The sequence below is a fragment of the Anomaloglossus baeobatrachus genome, chromosome 10 (assembly GCF_048569485.1).
Source record: "Anomaloglossus baeobatrachus isolate aAnoBae1 chromosome 10, aAnoBae1.hap1, whole genome shotgun sequence".
In the NCBI taxonomy this organism is placed as follows: Eukaryota; Metazoa; Chordata; class Amphibia; order Anura; family Aromobatidae; genus Anomaloglossus; species Anomaloglossus baeobatrachus.
Genome location: NC_134362.1, coordinates 28,031,690 through 28,054,008, shown reverse-complemented (window position 1 = coordinate 28,054,008; position 22,319 = coordinate 28,031,690). Strand labels below are relative to the sequence as shown.

The 22,319-nt window shown below is 53.6% G+C and overlaps 1 protein-coding gene across 1 annotated transcript in view; it reads left to right on the top strand.

Annotated features, from left to right (window-relative positions):
- Positions 1-22,319, top strand: part of GTF2H1 (general transcription factor IIH subunit 1) — a 76,413-nt gene that overhangs the window by 35,073 nt on the left and 19,021 nt on the right. The window contains exons 8-10 of the mRNA XM_075325462.1: positions 11,892-12,019; positions 18,779-18,866; positions 19,660-19,748. Of these exons, the coding sequence (XP_075181577.1) occupies positions 11,892-12,019; positions 18,779-18,866; positions 19,660-19,748 (305 nt within the window). The remainder of the gene's footprint in view (positions 1-11,891; positions 12,020-18,778; positions 18,867-19,659; positions 19,749-22,319) is intronic.

The following is a 22,319-nucleotide window of genomic DNA, read 5'->3' as shown; positions in this document are numbered from 1 at the left end:
GAGACGTTATTATTGGGGGTCCCTTGTACTTTATTGTTGGGGAGAGTGTGCTGTGTATCTATTGTGACATTTCCGGCCGGTTCTCTGGTTTTCACCTAAGAACCGCGCCGATGGTACCTGCTCGCCGGCCGCATCGTTAAATTTAGGCCCCGGCTTCGCCTGCGGCCTAGTTTCGTTTTCACTGCCCCTGCATGCCAATCATGCAGAGGGACAGTGCGGCTCCGCCCAGCGACCGTTCGGCACAGGGGAGGGACACTCCTCTCTGAGGTAATATTCCCTCCCCTGTATATCTCCTTGGCCCTCCGGATCCCGCTCTTAGAGTAGGCCCCGCCCCCTCTCCTCGCTCCGGCGCCATTTTATCAGCGTTCTTATGCATGTCTGCATAACCACATTGTGACAGCGATCGGCGCTGGCCATCTCTCTGGGGGTCCGGGCTGTGGGATCTGGAGGGCACAGAGATGTCCCAATGTCAAACGGTCTGGCAAGCCACAACCTCCGGTTGTGGACCTGCTTATATACTCTGCGTATATACTCTGCTGGGGGTCATTCTGGCTCAGAGCCCCCACTTCAGCAGCATGTCTCACACGAGGAGCAAGGCTGCAAGGCTGTACTCAATAGGCACTGCATGTAGGCTCGTACTGCCTGTACTGATCACATATCCACATTGTGATGCCTGCTCTAACATGGTGGTGCCTCAGCCTGGAGGCTCATCCCCAGTGGTCCCTCCGGCTGCTCCGGCTCCGGTGGCTGAACCCCCGGCTTGGGTAGAATCCTTCTTTCTTCGGCGCTCCATTGGGAGACCCAGACGATTGGGTGTATAGCTACTGCCTCCGGAGGCCACACAAAGCATTACACTAAAAAGTGTAAGGCCCCTCCCCTTCTGGCTATACACCCCCAGTGGGATCACTGGCTCACCAGTTTTCTGCTTTGTGCGAAGGAGGTCAGACATCCATGCAATAGCTCCACTGTTTAGTCAGCAGTAGCTGCTGACTATGTCGGATGGAAGAAAAGTGGGCCCATATAGGGCCCCCAGCATGCTCCCTTCTCTCCCCACTTGCGGTTTGTAAGGTTGAGGTACCTATTGCTGGTACGGAGGCTGGAGCCCACATGCTGTTTTCCTTCCCCATCCCCCTGATGGGGCTCTGGGCGAAGTGGGATCTTACCGGTCTCCAGGCACTGAGACCGGGCTCCATCCACAGACCCAGAGAACCTGCTGGATTGGGAGCTGAGTATCCTCAGGGACAGGGCCCTGCGACATTAAGGTACTCTGTGTCCCCATACACATCGCGCACACACGCACCAGCATTGCTGGGAGTGTTAGTGCGCCGGGGACAACAGCGCAGAGCGCTTGTGCTATTATTCACTGCAGCTTTGCTGAGTGAATTTATGTATTGGGAACGGCCGCGCCGGCCGCTGCTGGGTGTTTTACACTATGGCGCGGCTGGGACTTGTGGTGCGCCGGGGACTTCCGCGCCGGCCGTGCACATGGACGGCCGCGCTTATTACTCGAGTCCCCGGCTTTGCGGCCTAGTTTTCCTTTCGTTCCCGCCCCCAGCCCTGCCAGTCAGGGAAGGGGCGGGACGCTGTACAGTAAGTCAGCGCAGGGAGCTGGAGTCTGCTTTGCATTCTCCAGCCCCCTTCACTAGACTCAGTGGGACGCCGGGTTCCCGCTCTTGTCTCGGGCACGCCCATCGGCCCGCCCCTCTTCTCTGGACGCCGGCAGCCATTCCGGCACGCAGAGCGGGAAAACGGAGACAAGCGCTGAGCTAGCAGTCCAGGAGGCGCCACACACCTGCTTTTGTGCGGGCGGTAAGCGGCAGCTGCAGTGCTGACCCACTAATGCCGAAGTGTCCTGCTGTACTTTTTGTAAAGTCGCTATTCAGGATGCAGGCATAGAAACAGCAGCAAAAAAGCAGCGGTGCTAAAGCACAGACTATACATGGCACTGTAATGGCTATTCTTGGCTGTCTACCCGCCTAGATGGCTAGCCAGCGGCAGCAAACAGCAAGGGTGCTAAGACACAAGCTTTCAATGCTGCTGGAATTGCATGTGCTGCAGTGTTTATTTTCATGTTTGTATGCTATACATTCACTGTATGTCGCTATTCTTGGCTAATGCTCCTGGATAACTTGACAACTGCAGCAGAAAAGCAAGGGTGCCAAGGCACAAGCTTTCAATGCTGCTTGGATTGCATGTGCTGCAGTGTTTATTTTCATGCTTGTATGCTATACATTCACTGTATGTAGCTATTCTTCGCTAATGCTCCTGAATAACTAGACAACAGCAGCAGAAAAGCAAAGGTGCCAAGGCACAAGCTTTCTAGGCTGCTTGTACTACATGTGCTGAAGGGTTTATTTGTACTTCATGCTTGTATGCATTCACTGTAAGGTCGCTATTCTTAGCTAATGCTCCTAGATGGCTAGACAACAACAGCAAAAAAGCAGGGGTGCCAAGGCACAGGCTTTCTATGCTGCTTGTACTGCATGTGATACGGTTCCAGGGCCCCCAGTATGTGCATTTGCTCAACCGGGGTCTCCGCTACAGGTAGCCAAAACACCACCTGTGATCCCTGTCCATGGACAGGGATGGAGTTGCAGTTTCCGCTGCTTTATTGTCTGTGATTATGACTAATATCTTACAGACTTTGCAGTCCACATAGACCTTGGCCAAGGTTGATTCAATGCCCCTGGCCACCCTGATTGGGAATAAATCAGGGTTCCAGGGGGGTCCCATGCATCCCAGGGTGCAGGCTCTGACACGGACGTCAGTCCCAGACGGCCCAAGCGAGCTCCATGGGAATGGCCCTCGACTTCATCACTGGTCAGGGTCACCACAGGAGTACTCTCTGTATGATGAGGCAGACGTAGCTGTTCAAGACTCTGATCTTGAGACCGCTCTCAATCCGGATGCACCGGATGGTGACGCTATAGTGAATAATCTTATAGCGTCCATCAATGGAAAGTTGGGTATTTCCCCCTCAACTCCTCCAGGGGAGGGGTCAGCTTCACAGCAGGATAAATCCCTCTTTCAGTATCTCAAGTGTATATTGAGTATTTTTTCTGGCGCTGACTTCAGAGAAGCAGTTCAGAAACACCACGCTTACCAGATAAGCGTTTTTTCCAAACGTTTTAAGGATACACGTTATCCCTTTCACCTGACGTGGTAAAGCGCTAGACCCAGGGTCCAAAGGTGGATCCCCCAATCTCCAGGCTTGCGGCTAGATCCATAGTTGCAGTGAAGATGGGACTTCACTTAAAGCTGCCATTGACAGACAGATGGACCTCTGGTTGAAGTCTGTCTGTGAAGCTATCAGCGTGTCGGTTGCTCCGGCATTCGCAGCCGTATGGGCACTCTAACCTTTTTCAGCTGCGCTTGCGCAGCTGGTCTTGAGCACATGTGCTTCTGTGCCGCAGGTGGTGTCCTTAACCTCGCAATGTCTGCATTGCGACTTACCCTAGTAATGCTGTCCTGGAGGGACAGTCGAGGTTGGTCCTTCCCAGGCTCGGGCAGGTTCCAGTTGTCCTCGTCCAAAAGGGCTCAAAAGGCTCAGAGGGGCTCAGATTCCGGCCGGGCTCAATCACGCCCAAGGAAGGCAGCAGGAGGAACCGCTACCAAGGCGGTCTCCTCATGACTGTCAGCTCTCTCTCTCCGCATACGCGGTTGGTGGCAGAATCTCCCGCTTGGGGACATTTAACTGCCACAGGTCACAGACCGGTGGGTGAGAGACATTTTGTCTCACGTGTACAGGATAGAACTCTGTTCTCGTCCTCCGACGCGATTCTTCAGCACTTCTCCCCCCCTCCCCCCACCGAGCCGTTGCTCTTCTGCAGGCAGAAGAAGTGGTAATCTCTGTTCCTCTTCAGGAACAAGACACGTTTTTTTCCTCCAATCTGATTGGGGTGCCAAAAAAGGGGTGGCTCTTTCCGTTCCGTTCTGGGCCTCACACTGCTCACAAGCACGTGTAGGCCAGGCGGTTCCGGATGTAACCCTCCGCTCCGTCATTGCCTCAATGTCGCAAGGAGATTTCCTAGCATCAATAGACATCAGGATGCCTATCTCCACGTGCCGATTGCTCCAGAGCACCAGCGTGTGCTACGTTTTCGTTATTGAAGACGAGCATCTTCAGTGCGTAGCCCTGCCCTTCAGTCTGGCGACAGCCCTACGGGTTTTCGCCAAGTTCAGGGCAGCAGTGGGAGCAGTCCTGCACTCTCAGGGTCACTCGGTGATCCTTACTGGGACGATCCACTTGTCAAGGCACCCTCTCAGGAGGCATGCCAACGCAGCCTGAACGTGGCGCTGGAGACTCTCCAGTGTTTCGGGTGGATCATCAGCTTTTCAAGGTTACATCGGGCACCGACCCAATCTCCAACATATCTGAGCATGGAGTTTCACACTCTCTCAGCGGTAGTGAAGCTTCCGCTGGACAAGCAGCGTTCACTACAGACGGGGGTGCAGTCTCTCCTTCAAGGCCAGTCACACCCCTTAAGACGTCTCATGCTGAGACAGTCACTTTCGCGCAGTTTCATCTGCGTCCACTTCAATGGGACATGCTTTGCCAATGGGTTGGGGAGTCGACGTCCCTAGACAGGAACGTTTCCCTTCTCAGACGGTCATGGAGCCCATCCTTCAGATCAATGTTCTGGAAATCTGGGCAGTATATCTTGCCCTGCAAGCCTTCCAGCAGTGGCTGGAAGGAAAACAGATCCGAATTCAGTCGGACAATTCCACAGTGGTGGCAGACATCGCCCACCAAGGCGGAACACGCATCGCCAAGCCTACCTGGCAATCCGGCGGATTCTGATGTGGGTGGGGGACAGAGCATCCACCATATCCGCAGTTCACATCCCGGGCGTAGGATATTGGGAAGCAGACTTCCTCAGTCGCCTGGGTATGGACGCAGGGGAATGGCCTCTGCACCCAGAAGGGTGTAAGGAACGCTGTAGCCGCTGGGGGGTGCCGGACGTCGACCTAATGGCGTCTCGACACAACAACAAGGTCCCGATTTTCATGGCGCGGTCTCACGAGCAAAGAGCTCTGGCGGCAGGCGCCGTAGTTCAGCATTGGTCGCAGTTCCAGCTACCCTATGTGTTCTACCTCTGGCACTGTTGCCCAGAGTGCTACGCAAGCCTAGCTCCGCTTGCCGCCGCGCCATCCTCGTCGTCCCAGACTGGCCGAGGAGGTCGTGGTTCCCGGATCTGTGGCATCTCACGGTCGGCCAACCGTGGGCACCCTCAGACCGGCCAGACTTACTGTCCCAAGGGCCGTTTTTTCCACTGAATTCTACGGCCCTGATCCTGACTGTGTGGCCATCGAGTCCGAGATTCGAGCGTCTTCAGGATTACCTCAAGTCGTCATTGCCACCATGAGACGGGCTAGGCAGCTGACGTCTGCCAAGATCTACCACAAGACGTGGAAGATATGCTTCTCTTAGCGCTCTGCTCAGGGAGTGTCTCCCTGGACATTTGCATTGCCTACTTTTCCTTCCTTCCTACAATCTGGTTTGGGAAAAGGTTTGTCGCTCGGCTCCCTTAACGGACGAGTCCCAGCGCTGTCTGTATTTTTTCAGAATCGCATAGTACGACTTCCTCAGGTACGCACGTTCCTGCAGGGGGTCGGTCGCATTCTCCCTCCGTACAAGGGGCCGTTAGACCCATGGGATCGGCACAGGGTACTTATTGCTCTCCAGGAGCCGCCCTTGGGGCCTCTGGGGGATGTTTTTTCACTTTCTCGACTGTCACAGAAAGTGGCTTTTTTGGGAACGGTCACGTCTCTTCAGAGAGTGTCCGAGCTAGCAGCGCGGTCATCCAAAGCTCCTTTCCTGGTGTTTCACCAAGACAAGGTAGTGCTGCGCCTGATTACGGGGTTTTCTCCCTAAGGTGGTATCCCCCTTTCATCTCAGTCAGGATATCTCCTTACCTTCCTTTTGTCCTCATCCAGTTCATCTATATGAATTGGATTTGCATTTGTTGGATCTGATGAGAGCGCTCAGAATCTACTTTTCCCGCACGGCGCCCCTGCGCCGCTCGGATGCACTCTTTATACTTGTCGCTGGTCAGCGCAAAGGGTTGCAGGCTTCCAAAGCCACCCTGGCTCGATGGATCAAGAAACCAATTTTTGAAGCCTACCGTTCTGCTGAGCTTCCGGTTCCATCAGGGCTGAAGGCCCATTCTACCAGAGCCGTGGGTGCGTCCTGGGCATTACGACACCAGGCTACGGCTCAACAGGTGTGCCAGGCAGCATCCTGGTCGAGTCTGCACACTTTCACCAAACATTATCAGGTGCATACCTATGCTTCGGCGGACGCCAGGCTAGGTAGAAGAGTCCTGCAGGCGGCTGTTGCCTCCCCGTAGGGGAGGGCTGTCTTTGCAGCTCTAACATGAGGTATTTCTTTACCCACCCAGGGACAGCTTTTGGACGTCCCAATCGTCTGGGTCTCCCAATGGAGCGCCGAAGAAGAAGAGAATTTTGTTACTTACCGTAAATTCCTTTTCTTCTAGCTCCTATTGGGAGACCCAGCACCCGCCCTGTTGTCCTTCGGGATTTTTTGGGTTGGTTTTTTGGGTGCACATGTTGTTCATGTTGAATGGTTTTCAGTTCTCCGATGTTACTTCGGAGTGAATTTGTTTAAACCAGTTATTGGCTTTCCTCCTTCTTGCTTTTGCACTAAAACTGGTGAGCCAGTGATCCCACTGGGGGTGTATAGCCAGAAGGGGAGGGGCCTTACACTTTTTAGTGTAATGCTTTGTGTGGCCTCCGGAGGCAGTAGCTATACACCCAATCGTCTGGGTCTCCCAATAGGAGCTAGAAGAAAAGGAATTTACGGTAAGTAACAAAATTCCCTTCTTCCAGGGGACAGATGTCCCGGACACTGCTGAGCATGCATCAGCCCCCTTCTCAGGGCGCTTCTGCTGCTACGGCTCGCTCAGCAAAGCTCACAGAGGATTCTTCATCTGGCTCAGACCCCGTCCTCCTAAAATGGAGACGCAGGGTCCCCTCTCCTTCCTCGTCCCACGGCTCTGATTCACGAGCTGACTCGCAGGACAAGGAGGATGCCTTTACTGGGGGCTCGGACGCTACCTCCATGTACCCCATTGATCTGTCCGAAAGTGACGCAGATGCTAGTGATTTGATTGCGTCCATTAATTTTGTACTGGACCTCAATCCGCCTGTATCAGGGGAGCACCCCTCTCTGGCAGAAAAGCATCAGTATACCTTGCCTAAGTGAACAAGGAGTGTGTCCCTTGACCACTCCAGTTTTCAGGCCACTGTGACCAAGGCCAGAGCCTGTCCTGACAGACGCTTCCCAAAGTGGTTCTGATGACCGTTTTCCGTTTCCACCAGAGGTGGTCAAGGAGTGGGCTCATTCACCAAAGGTAGACCCTCCGGTGTCTAGACTCGCAGCCCGGAAAGTTGTATCAGTGTCTGATGGCAACTCTCTTAAGGATTCCACTGACCGCCATCTGTATATGAGGCGGCAGGGGCCTCGTTCTCCCCATCTTTTGCAGCAGTGTGGGCTTTCAAAGCCATCTCTGCTTCTCTAGAGGAGATGCATTCCCTCACCAAGGAATCTATGCCTGAGATGGTTGCCTTAACTTCCAGGCTTCAGCCTTTTCATCCTATGCCATGTCTGCCATGCTGGAGGCTCCGCACTGCGGTGGCTTCGGCCAATTCTCTCGCTATCCACAGGATCTTGTGGCTTCGAGAGTGGAAGGCAGACGCTTCTTCAAAGAAATACCTTGCTGGGCTCCCATTTGCTGGGCCCAGGCTGTTGGGTGAACAACTGGATGAAATTATTCAGGAAGCTACTGGCGGGAAGAGTACTTCCATGCCACAAACCAAATCCAGGAACCTGTCCAGGACAGGAACCAGTCGAGGTTTCGTTCCTTTCGTTCCTCCAACTGGTCGTTCTCTAAGCCCTCGGCCTCGTCCACTAACTCAGCCAAGGACCAAAAACCCAACTGGCGCACGAAGCCGTGTCCTCAGAAGACCGCAGGAGCTGCTGCCACTAAGGCAGCCTCCTCTTGACTATCTGGCCGCGCCAGCAACGTCCTTGGTCGGTGGCAGGCTCTCCCGCCTGGCGACATATGGTTTCAACACGTCTCCGATCAGTGGGTGCGGGATATCCTCTCCCACGGCAATTTTCTTCCAGCCCGCCAAACAGATTTTTTCTGTCAACTCCCCCCTGCTTCAAGGCCGCCGCCTTCTCTCAGGCCGTGGCATCCTTGCAGGCCAACGGAGTAATTGTACCGGTTCCCGCCTGGGAACGGTTCAGAGGTTTCTACTCAAATCTCTTCCTAGTCCCCTAAAGGGACGGTTCCTTCCGGCCCATCCTGGATCTCAGGCTTCTCAACAAGCATGTTCAGGTGCGGCATTTTCGCATGGAGTCTCTGCGATCAGTCATTGCCTCAATGACCCAAGGAGATTCCTTGCATCCTCGACATCAGAGATGTCTATCTGCATGTGCCAATGCAGTTTCACACCAGCGTTGGCTACGTTTTGCAATCAGAGAGGAACATTTCCGATTCGTGGCTCTTCCCTTCGGGTTAGCCACGGCCCCTCGAGTATTCATCAGGGTCATGGCAGCTGTGGTTGCGGTTCTGCACCTCCAAGGGTTGGCATCCCTTTTCCTGGACGGCCTTCTAGTCAAGGCTTCATCCAGTGCAGACAGTCAGCGGAGTGCTTCGCTCACTCTCGCCACTCTAGTCCAATTCGGGTGGCTTGTCTTTTTCCCAAGTCCACTCTGACTCCGACCCAAAAGCTCACGTACCTAGGGATGCAATTCGAGACTCTGCCGGCACTTGTGAAGCTGCCCTTAGTAAAACAGCAGTCCCTTCACTAGCGGTGCGCTCTTTGCTGAGGCCCCGCCGTCATTCCATCAGGCACCTCATGCAGGTGCTGGGTCAGATGGTGGCGTCAATGGAAGCGGTTCCCTTGCCCAGTTCCATCTGCGTCCTCTGCAGCTGGACATTCTCTGCTGTTGGGACAAGCGGACTTCCTCCTTGCACGGGTTAGTGGCTCTGTTGCCACAGACCAGGGGCTCCCTTCAGTGGTGGCTTCGGCCCCTCTCTCTTCAGGGACGCTCCTTCCTGGCCCCGTCCTGGGTGATCCTCACCACGGATGCCAGTCTATCCGGCTGGGGAGCAGTATATCTCCACCACAGAGCGCAGGGCACTTGGACTCCGTCCGAATCAGCCCTCTCGATCAATGTGCTGGAAATCAGAGCTGTGCTTCTAGCTCTCTTGGCCTTTCACCAAGTTGGCGGGCAAGCACATTCGAGTCCAGTCAGACAACGCCACAGCGGTTGCCTACATCAACCACCAGGGCGTGACACTCAGCCGCCTGGCAACGTTGGAGGTTCAACGCATCCTTCAGTGGACGGAGGAGTCCAGGTCCACCACATCCGCAATCCACAACCCAGGCGTGGAAAACTGGGAGGCAGATTCTCAGCCGTCAAACCGTGGACAGCGGCGAGTGGGCTCTGCATCCGGCAGTGTTTCGGTCAATCTGCCGCACTTGGGGCACTCCGGAAGTGGATCTTCGCTCCCACGATCCTCAGGCCTTTGCAGCAGACGCGCTGGTTCAAGATTGGTCCCAGTTTCGTCTGTCTTACGTGTTTCCCCCTCTAGCTCTTGCCCAGAGTCCTGCGCAAGATCAGAATGGAGGGCCGTCGGGTCATTCTCATTGCTCCACACTGGCCCAGGCGAGCTTGGTACCCTGACCTGCTCCATCTGTCCGTTGAGGTGCTGTGGCATCTCCCGGACCGTCCAGACCTTCTCTCACAAGATCCGTCTTTCCGCCAGAATTCTGCGGCTCTCAGATTGACGGCGTGGCTCTTGAGTCCTGGATCTTGACGACTTCTGGTATCCCTCCTGAAGTCATCTCCACTATGACTCGGGCTCGGAAGTATTCCTTGGCCAAAATCTATCACAGGACCTGGAGAATTTTCCTGTCCTGGTGTCACCCTTCCGGCCATGCTTCTTGGCCTTTTTCCTTGCCGACCCTCCTGTCCCTTCTACAGTCCGGTCTGCAGCTAGGACTATCCCTCAAGGGACAGGTCTCGGCTCTGCCAGTGTTGTTCCAGCGGCGTATCGCCCGGCTGGCTCAGGTGCGCTCCTTCATACAGGGCGCATCTCACATCATGCCGCCTTCCGGCGGTCTTTGGATCCCTGGGACCTTAATCTGGTCCTCACGGCTTCCAGAAACCCCCCTTTGAGCCTCTTAGGGAGGTTTCTTTGTCTCGTCTTTCACAGAGAGTGGTCTTTCTAGTGGCCATAACTTCCCTCGGGAGAGTCTCTGATTTGGCTGCACTCTCTTCGGAGTCACCTTTTTTGGTTTTTCATCAAAACAAGGTGGTTCTCCGTCCGACTCCGGACTTTCTCCCTAAGGTGGTTTCTCCTTTCCACCTTAACCAGGACATTTCCCTGCCTTCCTTTTGTCCGGCTCCTGTTCATCGCTTTGAAAAAGCGTTGCATACTCTGGATCTGGTGCGGGCGCTCCGGATCTATGTGTCTCGCACCGCTGTTCTTAGGCGGTGCACCTCTCTTTTTGTGCTGACCACAGGTCGGCGTAAGGGCCTCTCGGCTTCTAAGCCGACCCTAGCTTGTTGGATTGGGTCGGCCATTTCCGATGCCTACCAGTGTACTCGAGTGCCTCCCCCGCCGGGGATCAAGGCACACTCGACCAGAGCTGTCGGTGCCTCTTGGGTTTCAGGCACCAGGCTACGGCTCAGCAGGTCTGTCAGACTGCCACTTGGACTAGTCTGCATGCCTTTTCGAAGCACTACCAAGTGCATGCTCATGCTTCGGCAGATGCGAGCTTGGGCAGACGCACCCTTCAGGCGGCTGTCGCCCATTTGCGAAGTTAGGTTTCGCCTACTTCTCAGTTTTCTGTTTATTCCCACCCATGGACTGCTTTGAGACATCCCATGGTCTGGGTCTCCCATAGGAACGATGAAGAAAAAGAGAATTTTGTTTACTTACCGTAAATTCTTTTTCTTATAGTTCCGTAATGGGAGACCCAGCACCCTCCCTGTTGCCTGTTGGCAGTTTCTCGTTCTGCGTGTTATCACCGGCTGTTGTTGTAGACAGAGGCTCCGGTTGTTCCGGTTCTTGCTCTATCTCTACTTGTGGGTGGCTACTCTCCTTCAGCTTTTGCACTAAACTGGCTATATTTGGTTATCCAGGGGGTGTATATGCTCGGAGGGAGGGGCTACACTTTTTAGTGTAGTACTTTGTGTGTCCTCCGGAGGCAGAAGCTATACACCCATGGTCTGGGTCTCCCATTACGGAACTATAAGAAAAAGAATTTACGGTAAGTAAACAAAATTCTCTTTTTTGTTTACTTACCGTAAATTCTTTTTCTTATTGTTCCGTATTGGGAGACCCAGCACCCTCCCTGTTGCCTGTTGGCACTTCTTGTTCCGCGTGTTATCACCGGCTGTTGTTGTTGACAGAGTCTCTGGTTGTTCCGGTTCTTGCTCTGTTTTTACTTGTGGGTGGCTATTCTCCTTCAGCTTTTGCACTAAACTGGCTAGATCTGGTTCTCCAGGGGGTGTATAAGCTCAGAGGGAGGAGCTACACTTTTGAGTTTAGTACTTTGTGTGTCCTCCGGAGGCAGAAGCTATACACCCATGGTCTGGGTCTCCCAATACGGAACTATAAGAAAAAGAATTTACGGTAAGTAAACAAAATTCTCTTTTTTTTTTTTTTTTTTTTTATCCCTTTTTTTTTATTTTTTTTTATTTTTGTGTCGTTCCATCACACACAAAAGAAATGTCTGTAATTGCAAACATTTTCTGGGTGACATACTTCATTTTGTAGAACAATTTCAAGGGTGCCAATACTTTCTGCCATTACTGCAAGTAGATGATTGAGTTCCATCTTCTTTTTTAGGGATACGGGATTTCATCTGTGCCATCAACTTCAAATGCAAAATCTGTGAAGGAGAATAGCAACGCTGCCATCATCAAACGATTCAACCACCACAGTGCCATGGTGCTGGCCGCGGGACTCCGAAAAGAGTGAGGCTTTGCTCCTAGGTTCCATCTAATGCTTGGATCTTATGCTGTTTATTCAATGTTCTTTTCTTCGGCGCTCTATTGGGAGACCCAGACGATTGGGTGTATAGCACTGCCTCCGGAGGCCACACAAAGCAATTACACTAAAAAGTGTAAGGCCCCTCCCCTTCTGGCTATACACCCCCAGTGGGATCACTGGCTCACCAGTTTTCTGCTTTGTGCGAAGGAGGTCAGACATCCACGCATAGCTCCACTGTTTAGTCAGCAGTAGCTGCTGACTATATCGGATGGAAGAAAAGAGGGCCCATACTAGGGCCCCCAGCATGCTCCCTTCTTACCCCACTTGTGGTTTGTAAGGTTGAGGTACCCATTGCGGGTACGGAGGCTGGAGCCCACATGCTGTTTTCCTTCCCCATCCCCCTGGGGGGCTCTGAGGAAGTGGGATCTTACCGGCCACCAAGCCCTGAGGCCGGGCTCCATCCACAGACCCATAGAACCTGCTGGATGTGGAGCGGGAGTGCCATTCAGGGACAAGGCCCTGCAACTTTCAGGTACTCTGTGTCCCCGTATGGCAGGCCACGCACACTCCAGGCTTGCTGGGTGTGCTAGTGCGCCGGGGACTGTAGCGCTGTGCGCTGGGCTTATAGTCCCCGCAGATTACTGGGGGACTTTATGTGTGTGGATCGCCGCGCCGACCGCCCCTAGAGCGGCGGCGCAGCTGCGACTTGTAGTGCGCCGGGGACGCGCCGACCGCGCTTTTACGGCGGCGGCGCTTCTAACTTTAGTCCCCGGTTTTTCTGCGGCCTAGCTCCGCTTCGTTAACGCCCCCCACCCTGTCAATCAGGGTAGGGGAGAGACGTTGTTCAATCGGCAGCGCCGGGGGCTGGAGCACGATTTACATGCTCCAGCCCTCTCACTGAGCACAGTAGGACACAGGCTTCGCGCTTTTTCTCTGTGCACGCCCTAGGCCCGCCCCCAGGCTTGCAGCTCCCCAGGACGCCGGCAGCCATTATACACATGCAGTCTGGCTGGAGAACGGACGCAGGCTCTGAGGGACCCAGGCTAAGGGTTTTCTGGCGACCACACACCCGCGCTAAGCGGGCGGTAAGCAGCACATACGTGCGGCCCCAATAGTGCCACAGTGTTATATTTGTATATGCACTGTAAGGTCGCTTCTTGGCTGTACACCCTATATTGCTTTGAGGAGACAACAGCATGTCATCCGCAAAACGCAAGGGTGCCAAGGCACGGGCTGTATACACTGCTTGTGCAGCATGTGGGGCTAATCTACCAGCAGGCTCCAACGACTCTCATTGTGTGCAATGTTCAGTCCCAGTGGCACTTCGTCAGCCAGAGCCTATTGTGGTGGTAGCCCAGGCAGAGACGCCTGTGAACCCTGCCCCGGTGACGGGGACAGAATTTGCAGTCTTTGCTGATAAAATGTCTGTGACTATGACAAAAATCCTGGAGACCTTGCAGTCCAGGCCAGTTGCTCAGACCATGGACACCGCTGTGTCTATGTTCCCCGGCCCCCCTCAGCTGGAATTAATCCGTAATTCAAGGGGGTCCCAGGCATCACAGGCTGAGGGCTCTGACTCGGATGACAGTCCCAGTCCGCCTAAGCGAGCTCGCTGGGAGAGACCCTCCACGTCATCACGCGGATCAGGGTCTCAGCGAGAAGGGTCTCTATATGATGGCTCAGAGGTGGGTGATCAGGAATCTTGTCCTGACGCCGCACTCAATTTGGATACGCCAGATGGTGACGCCATGGTAAATGACCTTATAGCGGCCATCAATAGGCTGTTGGATATTTCTCCCCCAGCCCCTTCTGCAGAGGAGGCAGCTGCCCAGCAGGAGAAATTCCATTTCCTGTATCCCAAGCGTAAATTGAGTACTTTTCTGGACCACTCTGATTTCAGAGAATCCATCCAGAAACACAATACTTATCCGGACAAGCGTTTTTCTAAACGCCTTAAGGATACACGTTATCCTTTTCCCCCTGACGTGGTCAAACGCTGGACCCAGTGTCCAAAGGTGGACCCTCCAATATCCAGGCTTGCAGCTAGATCCATAGTTGCAGTGGAGGATGGGGCTTCACTTAAAGATGCCAATGACAGACAGATGGACCTTTGGTTGAAATCTGTCTATGAAGCTATCGGCGCGTCGTTTGCTCCAGCATTCGCGGCCGTGTGGGCGCTCCAAGCTATTTCAGCTGGTCTGGCACAGGTGGACTCTCTCATACGTCCAGCAGTGCCGCAAGTGGCGTCCCTAACTACGCAAATGTCTGCGTTTGCGACCTACGCTATTAATGAGGTACTGGACTCTACGAGCCGTACCTCAATGGCATCCGCCAACTCTGTAGTTTTGCGCAGAGCCTTGTGGTTAAAGGAATGGAAAGCAGATTCTGCTTCTAAAAAATGTTTAACCAGCTTGCCATTATCTGGAGACAGACTGTTTGGTGAGCAATTGGCGGAAATCATTAAACAGTCCAAAGGTAAGGACTCCTCCTTACCCCAGCCCAGATCAAGCAAACCTCCACAGAGGAAGTGGCAGTCAAAGTTTCGGTCCTTTCGAGGCTCGGGCAAGCCCCAATTCTCCTCGTCCAAAGGGACTCAGAAAGAGCAAAGGAGCTCTGATTCCTGGCGGGCTCACTCACGCCCCAAGAAAGCAACCGGAGGTACCGCTTCCAAGGCGGCTGCCTCATGACTTTCGGCCGCCTCCCTCCGCATCCTCGGTCGGTGGCAGGCTCTCCCGCTTTTGCGACATTTGGCTGCCACAGGTCAAAGACTGGTGGGTAACAGACATTTTGTCTCACGGGTACAGGATAGAGTTCAGTTCTCGTCCTCCGCCTCGGTTCTTCAGAACTTCCCCACATCCCGACCGAGCAGATGCCCTTCTGCAGGCGGTGAATTCTCTAAGAGCAGAAGGAGTGGTGATCCCTGTTTCTCTTCAGGAACGAGGTCAAGGTTTTTACTCCAATCTCTTTGTGGTGCCAAAAAAGGACGGCTCATTCCGTCCTGTTCTGGACCTAAAACTGCTCAACAAGCATGTGAACGCCAGGCGGTTCCGGATGGAATCCCTCCGCTCAGTCATTGCCTCAATGTCTCAAGGAGATTTCCTAGCATCAATAGACATCAAGGATGCTTATCTCCACGTGCCGATTGCTACAGAGCACCAACGCTTTCTCCGCTTCGTGATAGGAGACGACCATCTTCAGTTCGTAGCTCTGCCATTTGGTCTGGCGACAGCCCCACGGGTGTTCACCAAGATCATGGCGGCAGTGGTAGCAGTCTTGCACTCTCAGGGACACTCTGTGATCCCTTACTTGGACGATTTACTGGTCAAGGCACCCTCTCAAGAGGCATGCCAACTCAGCTTGACTGTTGCACTGGAGACTCTCCAGACGTTCGGGTGGATCATCAACTTCTCAAAGTCAAATCTGTCACCGACCCAATCACTAACGTATCTTGGCATGGAGTTTCATACTCTCTCAGCGATAGTGAAGCTTCCGCTGGACAAGCAGCGGTCTCTACAGACTGGGGTGCAGGCTCTCCTTCAAAGTCAGTCGCACTCCTTAAGACGCCTCATGCACTTCCTCGGGAAGATGGTGGCGGCAATGGAGGCGGTTCCGTTTGCGCAGTTTCATCTGCGCCCACTTCAATGGGACATTCTCCGCCAATGGGACGGGAAGTCAACATCCCTGGACAGGAAAGTCTCCCTTTCCCAGACGGCCAAGGACTCTCTGCAGTGGTGGCTTCTTCCCACCTCATTATCACAGGGAAGATCCTTCCTACCACCGTCTTGGGCGGTGGTCACGACAGACGCGAGTCTGTCAGGGTGGGGAGCAGTTTTTCTCCACCACAGGGCTCAGGGTACGTGGACTCAGCAGGAGTCCACCCTTCAGATCAATGTTCTGGAAATCAGAGCAGTGTATCTTGCCCTACTAGCCTTCCAGCAGTGGCTGGAAGGGAGGCAGATCCGAATTCAGTCGGACAACTCCACAGCGGTGGCATACATCAACCACCAAGGGGGGACACGCAGTCGGCAAGCCTTCCAGGAAGTCCGGCGGATTCTGATGTGGGTGGAAGCCACGGCCTCCACCATATCCGCAGTTCACATCCCCGGCGTAGAAAACTGGGAAGCAGACTTCCTCAGTCGCCAGGGCATGGACGCAGGGGAATGGTCCCTTCACCCAGACGTGTTTCAGGAAATCTGTCGCCGATGGGGAAGGCCGGACGTCGACCTCATGGCGTCCCGGCACAACAACAACGTCCCAACCTTCATGGCACGGTCTCGCGATCAAAGAGCGCTGGCGGCAGACGCCCTAGTGCAAGATTGGTCGCAGTTCCGGCTCCCTTATGTGTTTCCACCTCTGGCACTCTTGCCCAGAGTGCTACGCAAGATCAGATCCGATTGCAGCCGCGTCATACTCGTCGCCCCAGACTGGCCGAGGAGGGCGTGGTATCCGGATCTGTGGCAGCTCACGGTCGGCCGACCGTGGGCACTACCAGACCGACCAGACTTACTGTCCCAAGGGCCGTTTTTCCATCGGAATTCTGCGGCCCTGAACCTGACTGGGTGGCCATTGAGTCCTGGATCCTAGCGTCTTCAGGATTATCCCAAGGGGTCGTTGCCACCATGAGACAGGCTAGGAAGCCCACGTCCGCTAAGATCTACCACAGAACGTGGAGGATATTCTTATCCTGGTGCTCTGCTCAGGGAGTGTCTCCCTGGCCATTTGCATTGCCTACCTTTCTTTCTTTCCTGCAATCTGGGTTAGAAAAAGGTTTGTCGCTCGGCTCCCTTAAAGGTCAGGTCTCGGCGCTATCCGTCTTTTTTCAGAGGCGTTTGGCACGCCTTCCTAAGGTGCGCACGTTCCTACAGGGGGTTTGCCATATCGTACCCCCGTACAAGCGGCCGTTAGATCCATGGGATCTGAACAGGGTACTAGTTGCCCTCCAGAAGCCGCCCTTCGAGCCTCTGAGGGAGGTTTCACTTTCTAGACTATCACAGAAAGTGGCTTTTCTGGTAGCGATCACATCTCTTCGGAGAGTGTCTGAGCTGGCAGCGCTATCATCCAAGGCTCCCTTCCTGGTCTTCCACCAGGACAAGGTAGTGCTGCGCCCCATTCAGGAGTTTCTCCCGAAGGTGGTATCCTCTTTTCATCTTAATCAGGATATCTCTTTGCCTTCGTTTTGTCCTCATGCAGTTCATCGGTATGAGAAGGATTTACATTTGTTAGATCTGGTGAGAGCACTCAGAATCTACATTTCCCGCACGGCGCCCTTGCGCCGTTCGGATGCACTCTTTGTCCTTGTCGCTGGTAAGCACAAAGGGTCGCAGGCTTCTAAGGCCACCCTGGCTCGATGGATCAAAGAACCAATTCTTGAAGCCTACCGTTCTGCTGGGCTTCCGGTTCCGTCAGGGCTGAAGGCCCATTCTACCAGAGCCGTGGGTGCGTCCTGGGCATTGCGACACCAGGCTACGGCTCAACAGGTGTGCCAGGCAGCTACCTGGTCGAGTCTGCACACTTTCACCAAACATTATCAGGTGCATACCTATGCTTCGGCGGACGCCAGCCTAGGTAGAAGAGTCCTGCAGGCGGCAGTTGCCTCCCTATAGGGGAGGGCTGTCTTGCAGCTCTAACATGAGGTATTCTTTACCCACCCAGGGACAGCTTTTGGACGTCCCAATCGTCTGGGTCTCCCAATAGAGCGCCGAAGAAGAAGGGAATTTTGTTACTTACCGTAAATTCCTTTTCTTCTAGCTCTTATTGGGAGACCCAGCACCCGCCCTGTTGTCCTTCGGGATTTTTGGTTTGTTTGCGGGTACACATGTTGTTCATGTTGAATGGTTTTCAGTTCTCCGATGTTACTCGGAGTGAATTTGTTTAAACCAGTTATTGGCTTTCCTCCTTCTTGCTTTTGCACTAAAACTGGTGAGCCAGTGATCCCACTGGGGGTGTATAGCCAGAAGGGGAGGGGCCTTACACTTTTTAGTGTAATTGCTTTGTGTGGCCTCCGGAGGCAGTGCTATACACCCAATCGTCTGGGTCTCCCAATAAGAGCTAGAAGAAAAGGAATTTACGGTAAGTAACAAAATTCCCTTCTTTTTTATCTTACAATTTTAGGAACAGCCCTTTAAGTCATCCCTTCCATATGATACAGGTTAATTTACTCTGACCGGTGGGGGGGGGGTGCAACTGCTGGGGATCCCCAGTAATCCTGAGAATGGGGCTTTGTATCCTGGGAACCAGTACTTGTAGATCCCCAAAATTAACGGAGGTGTTGCACTGCCGTTCTGTTCATCGTCTATTAGACTGCCGGAGAAAGTCGGGAGTGACGCATCGCTACTTTCATCAGTCTCATAGGCAATGAATAGAGGCTGAGCATGCACACATTAAAGACTGGACCCTGCAGAGATCTAAAGCCCTGTTCTCGGGATCACTGCAGAAGTTGAACCACCAATCAATCAGAACCGTATCCTGTATTGTATGGATAGAGGATGACATTCGATTTTGCGACTAAATGTAACTTTACCTGCAGCCACCACTAGAGGGAGCTCACTGTACTGCTCAACAAAATTGCTGCATCCAGTAAGTTCCTTGGCTCCCCCTAGTGGTGACTGCTGGTGGTCAGAATTTTATCGCTTAAAAGGAGCCTGTGAGCAGGATTCAAGCCCTCCGAATGATGATTGTCTGGCACACTGGTAGATGACTTTCACTGCAAGTTTTGCCTGAGGCCTTTTCTTTTTTCCACGCAGAGAAGCACAAAATGACCAAAACAGTGAGACGAGTAGCACAGATGGCAATTCCCGGGATTCTGACTTCTTCCAGCCCCCTGTAAAGAAGGTAAGACACAAGGGCTACACGTCCCCTACCTGGACTGGAGTAAGCGAGGGGGGGCTCTTGCATGAGTTGAGTCGGTCCCCGGTTTTATTTCCTATCATTAAAGGGAACCTGTCACCTGATTTTTGCCCTATAAGCTGCGGCCACCATCACCGGACTCTTATATACAGCATTCCAACATGTTGTATATAAGAGCCCAGGCTGTTGGGTATAACATAAAAAAACACTTTATAATACTCACCTAGAAGGTCGCTCCGGTGCACAACAGTCGGATGGGTGGCGCTGTTCTCCGGATGCGGCGCCTCCGCTTTCGGCCATCTTGGTCTTCCTTATTCTGAAGCCGCGGTGCATGACGCGTCTACGTCATACGCACTAGCCAGCATTGAGGTCTTGCGCAGGCACACTTTGATCTTCCCTACTCAGGGCAGATCAAAGTATTGTAGTGCGCCTGCACAGGATTTGAATGCCGGCGCCTGTGTGTGACGTAGGACGCGTCATGTACCGCGGCTTTAGAATAAGGAAGAACAAGATGGCCGAAAGGGGCGGCGCCGGTCCCGGAGAACAGCGCCACCCATCCGACTGTTGTGCACCGGAGCGACCTTCTAGGTGAGTATTATAAAGTGTTTTGTATGTTATACCCAGCAGCCTGGATCCTTATATACAGTTTTCTAACATACTGTATATAAGAGCCCAGTGGTGGTGGCCGCAGCTTATAGGGAAAAAAATCAGGTGACAGGTTCCCTTTAAGTCACTGCAGATTTTCCATATGTATCAGGACCATTGTTGATTGTTGTAGGTGAAGTTGCAGGAGGCCATAGACTACGAAGACTTAGAAGAACGGAACGGTATCAAACCAATATCCCTAAACCTCAAGAAATCCGACAGGTAAGATATTCACAGCTGCTGTACAGATAAAACATGGCTGCTTTCTTCTAACCCTGTCTGTATGGTGTGGCTGGTGTTCTCCATTCACTGGAACTGTAATACCTGACCCGACCTATTGACAGGAGTAGCGCTGTTTTTGGAATAAAGCAGCCCTGTGATTTTCATGATGCTGGATGACCCCTTTAAAAGTTAAAACCAGTTTTCTTCAGCGCTCTATTGGGAGACCCAGACGATTGGGGTATAGCTACTGCCCTCTGGAGGCCACACAAAGCACTACATTAAAAGTGCAAGGCCCCTCCCCCTCTGGCTATACCCCCCCGTGGTATCACGGGTACTCCAGTTTTAGCTTTGTGTGCGAAGGAGGTCAGACATTCCATGCATAGCTCCACAGATTTTAGTCAGCAGTAGCTGCTGACTAGTTCGGATGGAAGAAAAGAGGACACATATAGTGTTCCCAGCATGCTCCCTTCTCACCCCTGGATGGTGTTGTAAGGTTGAGGTACCTATTGCTGGTACAGGGCTGGAGCCTGACATGCTGTTTTTCCTTCCACATCCCCTTGGGGGTTCTGTGGAAGTGGGATCCTGCCGGCCTCAAAGCTCTGTCGCCGGGCTCCATCCACAGACCCATCAGAACCTGATGGATACGGAGCAGGAGTACCATCAGGGACCGGGCCCTGCATCATACAGGTACTCTGTGTCCCCGGCAGGCACAGACACACTCCGGCCTGGCTGGGTGTTGTAGTGCGCCGGGGACCGTACACTGAGCTGGTGTTCCTACAGTCATCTGGGGGACTTTGTGTTCTGGGAACGCAGCGCCGACCCTCACTGGACCGGGCGGCGCTGCTGTGACTTGTGGTGCGCCGGGGATACGCCGACCGCGCTTTTACGGCGGCGGCGTTTATAACTCTAGTCCCCGGCTTTTGGGCCTAGGACGCCGGCAGCTCCGATCGTTCCCGCCCCCACCCTGTCAATCAGGGTAGGGGAGAGACGCTGTTTCACGGCAGCGAGGAGGGCTGGAGCCTGATTTACATGCTCCAGCCCTCACACTAGGCACAGAGGGAGCAGGCTTCCCGCTCTTGGTCAGGAACGCCCAGGGCCCGCCCCCCTTCTTCCCTCAGGACGCCGGCAGCCATTACATGCATGGCTGGCTGGAAGAAGGACGCAAGGCTCTGGGAGACCTAGACTGAGGGGCTTTGGAAGACCACACACCCGCTCTTTAGCGGGCGGTAAGCGGCTTTTCAGCTGGCCCCTCTAGTGCCTCAGTGTATGTTAGTGTATTGTGTCACTGGACATAGAGATTTATTGATTTCTTGCACTGTGAGGTCGCTTCCTGGCTGAATACCCCAGATCGCTCTGAGGAAGCAGCAGCATGTCATCCACAAGACGCAAAGCTGCCAAGGCTAGGGCTGTGTGCACTGTGTGTGCTGCTTGTGGGACTGCTCTACCAGCAGGTTCCAAAGACCCCCATTGTGTGCAATGCTCAGATCCGGTGCTGCTTCGCCAGCCGGAGTCAGGAGAGATAGTGACCCAGGCTGAGACGCCTGTAAGTCCTGCCCCGGTGTCAGGGTCAGACTTTGCACTTTTTGCGGTTAATATGTCTGTGACTATGGCAAAAATCCTGGAAACTTTGCAATCCATGCCTGGGGCTCAGTCTATGGACACGGCGAGGTCTATGTCCTCTAATCCTCCGCAGTTGGATTTAATCCAGACTGCAAGGGGGTCCCCGGCCTCTCAGGATGAGTATGATGACTCAGATGATTGCCCCAGCCACCCCAAGCGGGCTCGCTGGGAAAGACCCTCAACGTCATCACACTGCTCGGGGTCTCAGCGCAATCAGTCTCCCTGTGATGTGTCTGAAGAGAGTGATCAGGAGTCTAATCCTGGAACCCCTCTCAATCTGGATACCCCGGATGGGGACGCCATGGTAAACGATCTTATCTCAGCCATCAATAGGCTGTTAGATATTTCTCCCCCAACCCCTTCAGCAGAAGAGGCAGCGGCAGAGCAGGAGAAATTTCGTTTCCTCTATCCCAAGCGTAAATTAAGTGCTCTGTTGGATCACTCTGACTTCAGAGAATCAATCCAGAAACACGATGCTCATCCAGAAAAGCGTTTCTCTAAACGTTCTAAGGATACACGTTATCCTTTCCCCCCTGAGGTGGTCAAGCGCTGGACCCAGTGTCCAAAGGTGGATCCCCCGATTTCCAAGCTTGCAGCTAGATCCATAGTTGCAGTGGAAGATGGCGCTTCACTTAAAGATGCCAATGACAGACAGATGGACCTTTGGTTAAAATCTGTCTATGAAGCTATCGGCGCGTCGTTTGCTCCAGCATTCGCAGCCGTATGGGCGCTACAAGCTATTTCAGCTGGTTTAGCGAAAGTGGATGCTATCTTACATCCAGCGGTGCCGCAAGTGGCGTCCCTTACCTCGCAGATGTCCGCGTTTGCGTCTTACGCTATCAATGCGGTCCTAGAATCTACCAGCCGCACCTCAATGGCGTCTGCCAATTCGGTGGTGTTGCGCAGGGCATTGTGGTTAAAGGACTGGAAAGCAGATGCTGGTTCCAAAAA